The sequence below is a fragment of the Pseudophryne corroboree genome, chromosome 5 (genome assembly GCF_028390025.1).
Source record: "Pseudophryne corroboree isolate aPseCor3 chromosome 5, aPseCor3.hap2, whole genome shotgun sequence".
In the NCBI taxonomy this organism is placed as follows: domain Eukaryota; kingdom Metazoa; phylum Chordata; class Amphibia; order Anura; family Myobatrachidae; genus Pseudophryne; species Pseudophryne corroboree.
The window spans coordinates 156827943-156843334 of record NC_086448.1 but is presented as its reverse complement, the minus strand read 5'-3'; the positions used below and the strand labels follow the sequence as shown (position 1 = coordinate 156843334).

Sequence of the window (15392 nt, the reverse complement as noted above, 5' to 3'; positions counted from 1 at the left end):
CACTTCTCAGCTGATAGCCCAATGTGTGCACTGGCAGTGGGGAGTCAGTGTGCTTCCTCCAATGGTGCTATGCATATAAGTGTGGTTCACCTTTCCCAACAGCAATAGTAGTGGTGGCCAGTGCCCAGCACTTCCATATCGTAAGCAAGTCTCATAATGCAGGTTAGTCGGTAAGTCTTTAAGCAATCTTTGATATGGTTCACCCTCAATTAGGGCTTTTTCTCTTCTCACACTCATTATTAAGATGTGCATATATATCCTAGAGATGAGCGGGTTCGGTTCCTCGGAATCCGAACCCGCCCGAACTTCAGCTTTTTTTACACGGATCCGAGCGACTCGGATCTTCCCGCCTTGCTCGGTTAACCCGAGCGCGCCCGAACGTCATCATGACGCTGTCGGATTCTCGCGAGGCTCGGATTCTATCGCGAGACTCGGATTCTATATAAGGAGCCGCGCGTCGCCGCCATTTTCACACGTGCATTGAGATTGATAGGGAGAGGACGTGGCTGGCGTCCTCTCCATTTAGATTATAAGAGAGAGAGATTTACTGGAGCTTAGGACTAGGAGGAGTACTGTAGAAGTGTAGAGAGTGCAGAGAGTTTACTAGTGAGTGACCACCAGACAGTGCAGTTTATTTAATATATCCGTTCTCTGCCTGAAAAAAGCGATACACACAGTGACTCAGTCACATACCATATCTGTGTGCACTGCTCAGGCTCAGCCCAGTGTGCTGCATCATCTATATATATTATATATCTGTCTGACTGCTCAGCTCACACAGCTTATAATTGTGGGGGAGACTGGGGAGCACTGCAGTGCCAGTTATAGGTTATAGCAGGAGCCAGGAGTACATAATATTATATAGTGAGTGACCACCAGACAGTGCAGTTTATTTAATATATCCGTTCTCTGCCTGAAAAAAGCGATACACACAGTGACTCAGTCACATACCATATCTGTGTGCACTGCTCAGGCTCAGCCCAGTGTGCTGCATCATCTATATATATTATATATCTGTCTGACTGCTCAGCTCACACAGCTTATAATTGTGGGGGAGACTGGGGAGCACTGCAGTGCCAGTTATAGGTTATAGCAGGAGCCAGGAGTACATAATATTATATTAAAATTAAACAGTGCACACTTTTGCTGCAGGAGTGCCACTGCCAGTGTGACTGACCAGTGACCTGACCACACTGACCACCAGTATAGTTAGTAGTATACTTATATTGTGATTGCCTGAAAAAGTTAAACACTCGTCGTGTGACTTCACTTGTGTGTTGTTGTTTTTTTTTATTCTATAAAAATAAAACTCATTCTGCTGACAGACAGTGTCCAGCAGGTCCGTCATTATATAATATATAATATATACCTGTCCGGCTGCAGTAGTGATATATATATATTTTTTATATCATTTATCATCCAGTCGCAGCAGACACAGTACGGTAGTTCACGGCTGTGGCTACCTCTGTGTCTGCACTCGGCAGGCAGTCCGTCCATAATTGTATACCACCTAACCGTGGTTTTTTTTTCTTTCTTCTTTATACATACATAGTTACATAGACATCTCTTTATCAACCAGTCTATATTAGCAGCAGACACAGTACAGTACGGTAGTTCACGGCTGTGGCTACCTCTGTGTCGGCACTCGGCAGGCAGTCCGTCCATAATTGTATACCACCTAACCGTGGTTTTTTTTTCTTTCTTCTTTATACATACATAGTTATAGACATCTCTTTATCAACCAGTCTATATTAGCAGCAGACACAGTACAGTACGGTAGTTCACGGCTGTGGCTACCTCTGTGTCTGCACTCGGCAGGCAGTCCGTCCATAATTGTATACCACCTAACCGTGGTTTTTTTTTCTTTCTTCTTTATACATACATAGTTACATAGACATCTCTTTATCAACCAGTCTATATTAGCAGCAGACACAGTACAGTACGGTAGTTCACGGCTGTGGCTACCTCTGTGTCTGCACTCAGCAGGCAGTCCGTCCATAATTGTATACCACCTAACCGTGGTTTTTTTTTCTTTCTTCTTTATACATACATAGTTACATAGACATCTCTTTATCAACCAGTCTATATTAGCAGCAGACACAGTACAGTACGGTAGTTCACGGCTGTGGCTACCTCTGTGTCTGCACTCGGCAGGCAGTCCGTCCATAATTGTATACCACCTAACCGTGGTTTTTTTTTCTTTCTTCTTTATACATACATACTACTACGACATCTCTTTATCAACCAGTCTATATTATTAGCAGCAGACACAGTACAGTACGGTAGTTCACGGCTGTGGCTACCTCTGTGTCTGCACTCGGCAGGCAGTCCGTCCATAATTGTATACCACCTAACCGTGGTTTTTTTTTCTTTCTTCTTTATACATACATAGTTACATAGACATCTCTTTATCAACCAGTCTATATTAGCAGCAGACACAGTACAGTACGGTAGTTCACGGCTGTGGCTACCTCTGTGTCTGCACTCGGCAGGCAGTCCATAATTGTATACTAGTATCCATCTCCATTGTTTACCTGAGGTGCCTTTTAGTTGTGCCTATTAAAATATGGAGAACAAAAATGTTGAGGTTCCAAAATTAGGGAAAGATCAAGATCCACTTCCACCTCGTGCTAAAGCTGCTGCCACTAGTCATGGCCGAGACGATGAAATGCCAGCAACGTCGTCTGCCAAGGCCGATGCCCAATGTCATAGTACAGAGCATGTCAAATCCAAAACACCAAATATCAGAAAAAAAAGGACTCCAAAACCTAAAATAAAATTGTCGGAGGAGAAGCGTAAACTTGCCAATATGCCATTTACGACACGGAGTGGCAAGGAACGGCTGAGGCCCTGGCCTATGTTCATGGCTAGTGGTTCAGCTTCACATGAGGATGGAAGCACTCAGCCTCTCGCTAGAAAAATGAAAAGACTCAAGCTGGCAAAAGCAGCACAGCAAAGAACTGTGCATTCTTCGAAATCCCAAATCCACAAGGAGAGTCCAATTGTGTCGGTTGCGATGCCTGACCTTCCCAACACTGGACGTGAAGAGCATGCGCCTTCCACCATTTGCACGCCCCCTGCAAGTGCTGGAAGGAGCACCCGCAGTCCAGTTCCTGATAGTCAGATTGAAGATGTCAGTGTTGAAGTACACCAGGATGAGGAGGATATGGGTGTTGCTGGCGCTGGGGAGGAAATTGACCAGGAGGATTCTGATGGTGAGGTGGTTTGTTTAAGTCAGGCACCCGGGGAGACACCTGTTGTCCGTGGGAGGAATATGGCCGTTGACATGCCAGGTGAAAATACCAAAAAAATCAGCTCTTCGGTGTGGAGGTATTTCACCAGAAATGCGGACAACAGGTGTCAAGCCGTGTGTTCCCTTTGTCAAGCTGTAATAAGTAGGGGTAAGGACGTTAACCACCTCGGAACATCCTCCCTTATACGTCACCTGCAGCGCATTCATAATAAGTCAGTGACAAGTTCAAAAACTTTGGGTGACAGCGGAAGCAGTCCACTGACCAGTAAATCCCTTCCTCTTGTAACCAAGCTCACGCAAACCACCCCACCAACTCCCTCAGTGTCAATTTCCTCCTTCCCCAGGAATGCCAATAGTCCTGCAGGCCATGTCACTGGCAATTCTGACGAGTCCTCTCCTGCCTGGGATTCCTCCGATGCATCCTTGCGTGTAACGCCTACTGCTGCTGGCGCTGCTGTTGTTGCCGCTGGGAGTCGATGGTCATCCCAGAGGGGAAGTCGTAAGCCCACTTGTACTACTTCCAGTAAGCAATTGACTGTTCAACAGTCCTTTGCGAGGAAGATGAAATATCACAGCAGTCATCCTACTGCAAAGCGGATAACTGAGGCCTTGGCATCCTGGGTGGTGAGAAACGTGGTTCCGGTATCCATCATTACTGCAGAGCCAACTAGAGACTTGTTGGAGGTACTGTGTCCCCGGTACCAAATACCATCTAGGTTCCATTTCTCTAGGCAGGCGATACCGAAAATGTACACAGACCTCAGAAAAAGAGTCACCAGTGTCCTAAAAAATGCAGCTGTACCCAATGTCCACTTAACCACGGACATGTGGACAAGTGGAGCAGGGCAGGGTCAGGACTATATGACTGTGACAGCCCACTGGGTAGATGTATGGACTCCCGCCGCAAGAACAGCAGCGGCGGCACCAGTAGCAGCATCTCGCAAACGCCAACTCTTTCCTAGGCAGGCTACGCTTTGTATCACCGGTTTCCAGAATACGCACACAGCTGAAAACCTCTTACGGCAACTGAGGAAGATCATCGCGGAATGGCTTACCCCAATTGGACTCTCCTGTGGATTTGTGGCATCGGACAACGCCAGCAATATTGTGTGTGCATTAAATATGGGCAAATTCCAGCACGTCCCATGTTTTGCACATACCTTGAATTTGGTGGTGCAGAATTTTTTAAAAAACGACAGGGGCGTGCAAGAGATGCTGTCGGTGGCCAGAAGAATTGCGGGACACTTTCGGCGTACAGGCACCACGTACAGAAGACTGGAGCACCACCAAAAACTACTGAACCTGCCCTGCCATCATCTGAAGCAAGAAGTGGTAACGAGGTGGAATTCAACCCTCTATATGCTTCAGAGGTTGGAGGAGCAGCAAAAGGCCATTCAAGCCTATACAATTGAGCACGATATAGTAGGTGGAATGCACCTGTCTCAAGCGCAGTGGAGAATGATTTCAACGTTGTGCAAGGTTCTGATGCCCTTTGAACTTGCCACACGTGAAGTCAGTTCAGACACTGCCAGCCTGAGTCAGGTCATTCCCCTCATCAGGCTTTTGCAGAAGAAGCTGGAGACATTGAAGGAGGAGCTAACACGGAGCGATTCCGCTAGGCATGTGGGACTTGTGGATGGAGCCCTTAATTCGCTTAACAAGGATTCACGGGTGGTCAATCTGTTGAAATCAGAGCACTACATTTTGGCCACCGTGCTCGATCCTAGATTTAAAGCCTACCTTGGATCTCTCTTTCCGGCAGACACAAGTCTGCTGGGGTTGAAAGACCTGCTGGTGACAAAATTGTCAAGTCAAGCGGAACGCGACCTGTCAACATCTCCTCCTTCACATTCTCCCGCAACTGGGGGTGCGAGGAAAAGGCTCAGAATTCCGAGCCCACCCGCTGGCGGTGATGCAGGGCAGTCTGGAGCGACTGCTGATGCTGACATCTGGTCCGGACTGAAGGACCTGACAACGATTACGGACATGTCGTCTACTGTCACTGCATATGATTCTCTCAACATTGATAGAATGGTGGAGGATTATATGAGTGACCGCATCCAAGTAGGCACGTCACACAGTCCGTACTTATACTGGCAGGAAAAAGAGGCAATTTGGAGGCCCTTGCACAAACTGGCTTTATTCTACCTAAGTTGCCCTCCCACAAGTGTGTACTCCGAAAGAGTGTTTAGTGCCGCCGCTCACCTTGTCAGCAATCGGCGTACGAGGTTACATCCAGAAAATGTGGAGAAGATGATGTTCATTAAAATGAATTATAATCAATTCCTCCGCGGAGACATTGACCAGCAGCAATTGCCTCCACAAAGTACACAGGGAGCTGAGATGGTGGATTCCAGTGGGGACGAATTGATAATCTGTGAGGAGGGGGATGTACACGGTGATATATCGGAGGGTGATGATGAGGTGGACATCTTGCCTCTGTAGAGCCAGTTTGTGCAAGGAGAGATTAATTGCTTCTTTTTTGGGGGGGGTCCAAACCAACCCGTCATATCAGTCACAGTCGTGTGGCAGACCCTGTCACTGAAATGATGGGTTGGTTAAAGTGTGCATGTCCTGTTTTGTTTATACAACATAAGGGTGGGTGGGAGGCCCCAAGGACAATTCCATCTTGCACCTCTTTTTTCTTTTCTTTTTCTTTGCATCATGTGCTGATTGGGGAGGGTTTTTTGGAAGGGACATCCTGCGTGACACTGCAGTGCCACTCCTAAATGGGCCCGGTGTTTGTGTCGGCCACTAGGGTCGCTAATCTTACTCACACAGTCAGCTACCTCATTGCGCCTCTTTTTTTCTTTGCGTCATGTGCTGTTTGGGGAGGGTTTTTTGGAAGGGACATCCTGCGTGACACTGCAGTGCCACTCCTAGATGGGCCCGGTGTTTGTGTCGGCCACTAGGGTCGCTAATCTTACTCACACAGCTACCTCATTGCGCCTCTTTTTTTCTTTGCGTCATGTGCTGTTTGGGGAGGGTTTTTTGGAAGGGACATCCTGCGTGACACTGCAGTGCCACTCCTAGATGGGCCCGGTGTTTGTGTCGGCCACTAGGGTCGCTAATCTTACTCACACAGCTACCTCATTGCGCCTCTTTTTTTCTTTGCGTCATGTGCTGTTTGGGGAGGGTTTTTTGGAAGGGCCATCCTGCGTGACACTGCAGTGCCACTCCTAGATGGGCCCGGTGTTTGTGTCGGCCACTAGGGTCGCTAATCTTACTCACACAGCTACCTCATTGCGCCTCTTTTTTTCTTTGCGTCATGTGCTGTTTGGGGAGGGTTTTTTGGAAGGGACATCCTGCGTGACACTGCAGTGCCACTCCTAGATGGGCCCGGTGTTTGTGTCGGCCACTAGGGTCGCTTATCTTACTCACACAGCGACCTCGGTGCAAATTTTAGGACTAAAAATAATATTGTGAGGTGTGAGGTATTCAGAATAGACTGAAAATGAGTGTAAATTATGGTTTTTGAGGTTAATAATACTTTGGGATCAAAATGACCCCCAAATTCTATGATTTAAGCTGTTTTTTAGTGTTTTTTGAAAAAAACACCCGAATCCAAAACACACCCGAATCCGACAAAAAAAATTCGGTGAGGTTTTGTCAAAACGCGTTCGAACCCAAAACACGGCCGCGGAACCGAACCCAAAACCAAAACACAAAACCCGAAAAATTTCAGGCGCTCATCTCTAATATATCCGCACATAGGAAAATACAACCACTCTGTTTGATCTGGTTACTAACATGATAATATAATTCTATTGAACTCTGCGCCTACATAGGACACTATACCCAGCTACTGTAGTATGAAATGGTAACTAACAAGATAATAATACAATTCTATTACACTCTATACCTACATAGGTCACTACACCCACCCTGTATGACCTGGCCACTGACAAGATCATAAAATAATTCTATTACACTCTATACCTACTGTACATAGGATAATTCACCCATTCAGTATGATCTGGTCACCAAAATGACAAAAAAAATTCTACTATCTATATTATACATGACAAATAACACATATATCATTATATACTGTTATACAGTTTGCTTACTTTCTCTCAATACTTATCTACTATGGTTATATACTGTTATACAGTTTGCTTACTTTCTCTCAATACTTATCTACTATGGTATGATGACTAGATATGACCACGCGCCCCTTCCTTCTGCCTTTCCAGGCTCAAATGCCAGAATCACAAACCTGTGCATAGGCATTCGCTCCTTCCTTTCACCTCTCCAGGCGCACATACCAGAATCACGAGGCCTGTGCATAGCAGAGGAATGCCTCTTCCTTCTGCCTTTCCAGGCGCTAATACCAGAATCACAACACCTGTGCATAGCAGAGGAATGCCTCTTCCTTCTGACTCTCCAGGCGCTAGTGCCAGAATCATGAGGCCTGCACATAGCAGATGAATGCCTCTGCCTTCTGCTTCTCCAGGTGCTAGTGCCAGAATCACAATGGCCTGTGCATAGCAGTAGAATGCCTCTTCCTTCTGCCTCTCCAGGTGCTAGTGCCAGAATCACAACACCTGCGTATAGCAGAGAAATGCCTCTTCCTTCAGGCTCTAGAGGCGCTAGTGCTAGAATCACGAGGCCTGCACATAGCAGATTAATGCCTCTTCCTTCTGCTTCTCCAGGTGCTAGTGGCAGAATCACGAGGCCTGCACATAGCAGATGAATGCCTCATCCTTCTGCTTCTCCAGCTGCTAGTGCCAGAATCACGAAAGTCAGCACATGCATGCGTCTGCTTTATGGGCATATGAAGAGAGATTTTACTCAAGCTATGGTTCGCACACTGGTGTACTACACAGTTCCATTGTCAGGAACAAAACTATGCCAGTCACCAGTCTTCAAAACCCGGGATAACCCTTGGAAATGAACCAATGTTGGGTTTTTTTTGTCACAGTGTACTCTGATGTAATAGCAATAGAGCTCATTATTTTTGTTAATTAAATGAACAGTAAAAAATAATGACAGTTGGCTTCTGAAAGGGTGTAAAATTCCCCATTAATGGCAAAACTTCAAACACATTTACTGTATGGTGTTATATAAAACATACAGCAATATTCTATTTATTCAGGGAATGCCTATAAGTTATTACTTAAAACAGCAATGATAAAATCCAGTATAAAGATTTAAATAGACAAGAACTGCCTAAATTAGATAATGCTATTCCATTTATAATTATTTCTCAAAAAAAATTAACAAAACTCTTTTCAAAAGGTTTATACTTTATTACTCAGATATTTTGGTTTAACGTGAACCCTTTATTTTATTGGGAATCTCAGCTATGGTAAGTATGTTTTTAAGAATTTTCTATGTCTAAAATATATACAATATTCACCAGAATTTAGTTTTTAAGGAACAAATGTCTCATTGTGCTGATTGTACTGCTATACTGCGTAATCCCAATGTAGTTGCAGTTGTTGAAAAAGTATCGATTGTTTTTGACAAAGCTCCTAAAATTGGTCTCTGCTGTGATTTTCAAAACCGGTATTTATGGTTCAGCTTTACAATTGCATCTGTGTTCTCCAGCCAGATAAATATAAGCCTTTGGCTTACCGATAAAGTGTACCGGCAGTGTAGTATTTATTTTGCTGGCATAACTTTTTTCAGAAAAGCTTTTTTTTTTTTTATAACAATCAATGTTTCAGCAACTATAGAGATTATCTGCAGAATAAAAGAATTGTACATGGGCTAATGATATATAGACTTAAATGATCTCTATCTTATGTGTAGAATGCCTGCAATGTCTACAAAACTAATATAATACTCCCATGTGTGGAACATCAGATACAGTATGAAACAATGTTTATACAATACAATACACAAGGATCTCTTTCCAACCGCTTGCACGTGTGCTTAGGAACGCAATGAGCCGGGCTGGGCCTGGTTACTGGGGAGGCGTGACCCAGTAAAAGGAAGTGTGGTCATTCCTCCTTACAACCCCCCCCCCAAAAAAAAAATAAAAAAAAATTGTAATTGCGGCTCCGCTTCCATTTTCCACATGGGGTACCACTGTGCCCTTCAGCCAGAAGAAGATCAAGGGGGGCATGATCAGTGCGATCACTCCCCCTCACACAGCCAGAAGAGACTGCTGTTGCTCAGTGGTAGCAGCCTCCCTGCACCTGCGTGTGCTGGATGGAGGAGACAGGCAGAAACCGCTGACTGGTAAAGAGAAGGGAGGGAGATGGGACAAGCGGCAGACCCAGGCCCCCACTAGGCCTCTCCTTCAGGCCCAGGCTCGAGTAAATAGTACCCACTCTTGATGACACTGCATAAACATGGGTCCCTACCACTGCTTTCTCCTGGTGGTCTCCTAAAGCAGTCCAACACTGGTGCGGTCTATTGACCGTGCATGTGCCTTTAGCAAGCCAGGACCACTATCACTATACTTTTTCTCTAGGCAGGCATGGGCACTTATTGCTGCTATATGCGGTGATAGGAAAATCTACATTCTGGGTCTAGAATGCAGGGCGAAACCAATTTGCCAGTATAGGGGAGATTTGACTGAAAACGGGTGGTAGTCTGGGGCTTTAATGTCCAGGGCTATTCAATTAGACTCCCCACTTCTCCCGATAGTCTACTTTACGCTTATTAATTTAAAATACAGTGTTAACAGGTAATAACATGGGTTATCGGGCGTTAACACATGGGTTCATGCATTAACAGAGATGCGGGACCTGTTAACCCCCTGAGATATCCGCTGATTGCTGGCTTTGGAGCTAATTGCAGTAATCTACCATGGCTACTTGAATTCCCCTTATGTCTTTCTATCACAAAAGATACTTAGTAGGATATCCAATTAACAGCTGTAATTTACAGCTGCTAATGGATTCCCCTGGGGCTATCATATTATTCCTGATGCCGGCGCGCTTACCCTCCGATACCGGCATTTATTGGGCACCTGAAGCATAATCCCAGATAAGATGCCCTTCAGAGCTACGATAACACATGGGTCTGAGAACTTAACCTGTATCCATGTGTAATCAGTCAAAAACGGGAATTTTTTTTGCCAAGAAAATGGGCTTTAATAGGATAGCCTGATACTTACTATCGGGCTTAAATAACGATATTAGCCATTTTTGTTTTGTACAAAAAATGAACGGGGCTAATAGGATACTGGCCTAAGTGGTACATTTACTTAAACTAGTAAAAAATAAAGGTGTTCACTGTTATCTACAGAAACCAGATTCCAGATAATTTTCTATAACGGCATAAAGGACAGCTAGAATCTTTTTGATGCTATGGACAAAATCTCTACTTTTTCTCTAAGACATTTTAGTAAATATAACCATAACAGAGCTCAGAAGGGCACAGTATATCAGGGGTTAAGTAATAACCTGTGAGATGCAGGCATCTGCGAGATTTCAGTGTCGGTGCGTTGTTTTATTTTAAGCAATCATTTAAATGGCAAATACAACCTGGTTTTGCCTTTTAAATGAATGCTGCTTTAAATTAAAAATGTGCTGACTGACCGGATTCTCACAGGCTATTATATCTCTCCTATGATATGAATATGGCTCGAATGTATCACTGTTCACTCTGCAGAGTGCAAGTTTCCTACCACAGGAAAGCTTTAACTGGGAATGCTTATTTTTGTAGAATTCAGACTCAAGTTGGACCTGTATTACCTAGTGGGAATAGACTGATAGAAGTATAATCCTTTGGCACTGAATATGGGAGTCCTAGATGTGGGTGGATCAAGAGCAGATAGTTATAACATGAAATGTTGGGAGGTATGCTAATATTTACACAGTATGTCATTGGTAAATGTTACCGACATAAACAATAACTTAAAATGTCACAATGACATTTTAGGATTGTCATTTATCAAGGTCTTCAACCACAATTATCATTTATGAAGTGTGTCTATGTAGAAATGCAGGAGACACTGCATTTACGCTACATCCGGAAAGTATTCACAGCGCTTCACTTTTTCCACATTTTGTTTTGTTACAGCCTTATTCCAAAATGGAATAAATTCATTTTTCCCCTCAAAATTCTACACACAATAACCCATAATGACGACTTGAAAAAAGTATTTTTGAGATTTTTTTCAAATTTATTAAAAATAAAAAAACTAAGAAATCACATGTACATAAGTATTCACAGCCTTTGCTCAATACTTTGTTGATACACCTTTGGCAGTAATTACAGCCTCAAGTCTTTCTGAATATGATGCCACAAGCTTGGCACACCTATCTTTGGGCAGTTTCTCCCATTTCTCTTTGCAGCACCTCTCAAGCTCCGTCAAATGAAGGAGGCCACTGTGCTCATTGGGACCTTCAAAGCAGCAGATATTTTTTTGTACCCTTCCCCAGATATGTGCCTCGAGACAATCCTGTCTCGGAGGTCTACAGACAATTCCTTTGACTTCATGCTTGGTTTGTGCTCAGACATGCACTGTCAAGTATGGGACCTTATATAGACAAGTGTGTGCCTTTCCAAATCATGTCCAATCAATTGAATTTACCACAGGTGGACTCCAATTAAGCTGCAGGAACATCTCAAGTATGATCAGTGGAAACAAGATGCACCTGAGCTCAGTTTTGGCTGTGAACAGGCTTGGACTGGCCCACAGGGGTACAGTGGAAACCACCGGTTGGCCTCACTGCCTGGGGGCCCACCTCCTGCTCTAAGGATCAGATTCCAGACTGTGCACTTGAATTATACATCATACATATGTTACCTTATACTGGACTATGGTGTATTTTCTACAGTGCATTGCCGTTATTAATCTGGTACATTATCAAGCATGCAGCAGCTGAATTTACTGTATATATTTATGAAGGGGCCCAGATGTTGCACTCTCTAATGGTTAATCAAACCAAGGATGTGGCAGGCCACACCCCCTCTGCAGACTGGCCACACCCCTAAACATGGACCCCTACCACTGCATTCCCCCGGTGGGCCCTAAATGCCCCAGTCTGACACTGGCTGTGATTATTTATGTACATGTGATTTCTTAGTTTTTTTATTTTTAATAAATTAGCAAAAATCTCAAAAATAACTTTTTTTCACGTTGTTATGGGGTATTGTGTGTAGAATTTTGAGGGGAAAAATTAATTTATTCCTTTTTGGAATAAGGCTGTAACATAACAAAATGTGGAAAAAGTGAAGCACTGTGAATACTTTCCGGATGGACTGTATGTCAGTATCGGAGCATACAATGGGGCAGATTCAATAGTTTTTTTGCGTGGCAGACCTAGTGGGCACCCGATGGCAGCAATTCAGTTGTTCCGCTGTTCGGGCACCCATTAGCCTCCTGAGGTGCGAGAAAAAATGTGTTGAAAATCTCCTCTTTTAGACACCCAAAGCAGGGAGTTAAGACGGGTTTAGCCGTTTTAGGTGACTAAACCCGGACTGCGTGGGCACGACATGCGCAATGTGCATGGGTGCCCAAACACAATTGAATTGTGACAATTGTTTGGGGCATCTAAAAAGTCCAGTTTAGATGGGATTTTTAGACACCCAAAACAATTGAATGGGCCCCAATGTATGGGGATGTAGAGATTGTACCAAGCTCCGAAAACAAAAGTGCTGGACAGCTTTATTCTTCTATTCTGCAATTTAGATTTGCACTTGGACACGGCTCACCCAACTCTAAATCTCGAAACATGGATTGTCCAAATACAAATGTATTCCTTTTCCCCTAAAAGTTAGTAGTATCAACTGTTACGTGATAAAAGTTAAATGTTATGCCAATGTACGGTATATTATTAACTAAACTTCAACATATGCATTTCTAGATTACAGTTTTTATATTTTTTAGAACGCATTACTGAATCACAGTCATCACACGAAAACAATATATAAAATGTAGAATATCAAAGTAATACCATATGTGATCATATAGTACAACACACCTAATCATGGAAATGCATCCATTCTGTGTATCATATACAGTAGTTAAAGTACTATAGAACTTGCAACTTACATTTTCTTCCATCCCAGATTTCTCCACAATGACGGCTGGCAGTAGTAATGATCCTGGAGAGGGTGGATTGGAGTGAGTGCCAGCTCCTCCAACCAAAGACACCACTCCATTACAGTCCACCGAACTGTTCCTCTTGCCATTCTGTGTAAATCCAGGGGTGTTTGGATAGGAATGTGCACTTGTTTGGCTCTGGACACTTTGGCGTCTTCCAGCACGTGGAACGAGCAATGATCCTCTATGACCGTCACTGGCATTGCTTACTTCATCATCGGCAAATTCAGTCTCTGAGCAAAGATCCCTTCCACGGATACGAAAGTTAAATATACTTCCTTGACTTATCCTTCGTTTTGCTGAGCTGGGCCCAAAACCAATGCCAAGAAGAGACTACAAAATCATTAAAACATAAAAGTAAATTAGTTCAATGGTGTAAAAATATGTTTACTCTGTAACGTTGCTTCAATTGTTATTTGTATTGTTATATTCTTATAGCATGTGTGCCGTGGAATATGTTACAAAACGTAAACAAAGTTTGCTTTAGTATAACTGGTGTTTTAGGCAACGTTCGGGTCCACAGTGACGTGAAAACTGTCATGAACTGCTAGAGTGCTCTTTAATCTGATCCAAATTAACTGCAAACAAATAGGTGTGGAAAGAAATGACATTTGCTTTATTTGAAAGACTAGAACAGTGGCTACTTCCTCCCACAGAACACAAACAGGTGCACTTGGGCCATATTCCTTTGCAAAGATGATTGATTGATTTATGAATTAATGAAGGAGAACTTCAAAGGAACATTGAAGTATTTTGACTCACAACCCAAATTTGGGCTGAGCGAGCATGCTAAGGCATTGTGTGTTAGTATGAGGGACATGAATAGGTCAGCCCTGTTCAGGAGGCAGCACATACTTGTTTTATGTAAATAATGTAAATCTACAGGTAGATAGATAGATGGATAGATAGATAATAGACAGATAGAAAGATAAATAGATAGATATGATAAAGAAAGATAAATAAATAAATACGATAGATAGATAGATAGATAGATAGATAGATAGATAGATAGATAGATAGATAGATAGATAGAGATCGGGTAGGTAGACAGACAGACAGTAAGATAGTAGATAGGCAGATATACAGTAGTTATGAAATAGATTTACCATCTTTCGCATGCTGTCTTCATCAGACTCTCCTCTGTGAGCTCTCGTGTGATCATTATACTCGTCAACTTCTGAGGATTTTTTTTTCTTTCTTCGGTTTCTCCTTTCTTTGGCACTTTTGGAACTGAAGGGCGACATTTCACAGGAGCTGTGAGATCCAGCATCAGGTCCTCTGCTGGCAAGTGCCTACTCAAGAAACACAGAAAACATTGACCATTCTATAGAAAGGAAAACAAAACACTGCAATGCTCAAATGGCATACCCATTGACTACACACAGTAGAGGAAGCCATTTTGCGGCCTGAGCCAACATACATCAGGAAACCAAGCTCATACCTTAGGGAAGACACTATTTCTAAGTCAAGTGATAAGATGGATTTTCAACCATACTGGCTCAGCTCACAAATTTGTGGCTGCCCCCGCTTTGTTTAGAAATGTAGATGGAATGATGGAGAGAAATAACTCAAAATTACCATTTGTAAGTAGTTATTGTAATCATAAGGGATATGCCCAGTGAAGGCAAACAATCATATCAAATATTATAACAGTACAGTAAATCTATCCCTCTACTGTATATGTCCACTTCTCACACCAGTCACAGAGGATGCCCACTGCTAGCTCTGCACTTTGTTTACACAGAATATGAATCTTGCTCTAACCAATGTTGTGGTACTTACTGTATGCGTACTTACTTTATGCCTTCTTGTACACTGGTATCAAGAAATAAGGAAGATGAGAGGTAGTGGGGTAACGAGTCTGGGGCAATTAACTACTCGACAACTTGAGTTGTTTGAAAGGCAAAGAGTTAAGGAGTTGCCATCTTAAACCCACATTTACACATCATTATTGGAAAACATAATCTTAACTTAGGTCTTTGCCATTTTATGTTTCCAATTTGCCACTAACAACATGACAAATATACATAATGATCCCTGTTTTCTTACATAACTGGTGGTACTGAAATTTTAAAGATGTCAGTGTATAATGAGGAACCTTGTTTATTTCTGTCAGTGATCCCTAATGGA

The 15392-nt window shown here is 43.2% G+C and overlaps 1 protein-coding gene across 1 annotated transcript in view; it reads right to left on the bottom strand.

Annotated features, from left to right (window-relative positions):
- Positions 1–15392, bottom strand: part of LOC134927416 (sodium channel protein type 5 subunit alpha-like) — a 782837-nt gene that overhangs the window by 395014 nt on the left and 372431 nt on the right. Inside the window, exons 11-12 of the mRNA XM_063921835.1 lie at positions 14369–14554; positions 13212–13595 (exon numbers count right to left, since the gene is read on the bottom strand). Of these exons, the coding sequence (XP_063777905.1) occupies positions 13212–13595; positions 14369–14554 (570 nt within the window). The remainder of the gene's footprint in view (positions 1–13211; positions 13596–14368; positions 14555–15392) is intronic.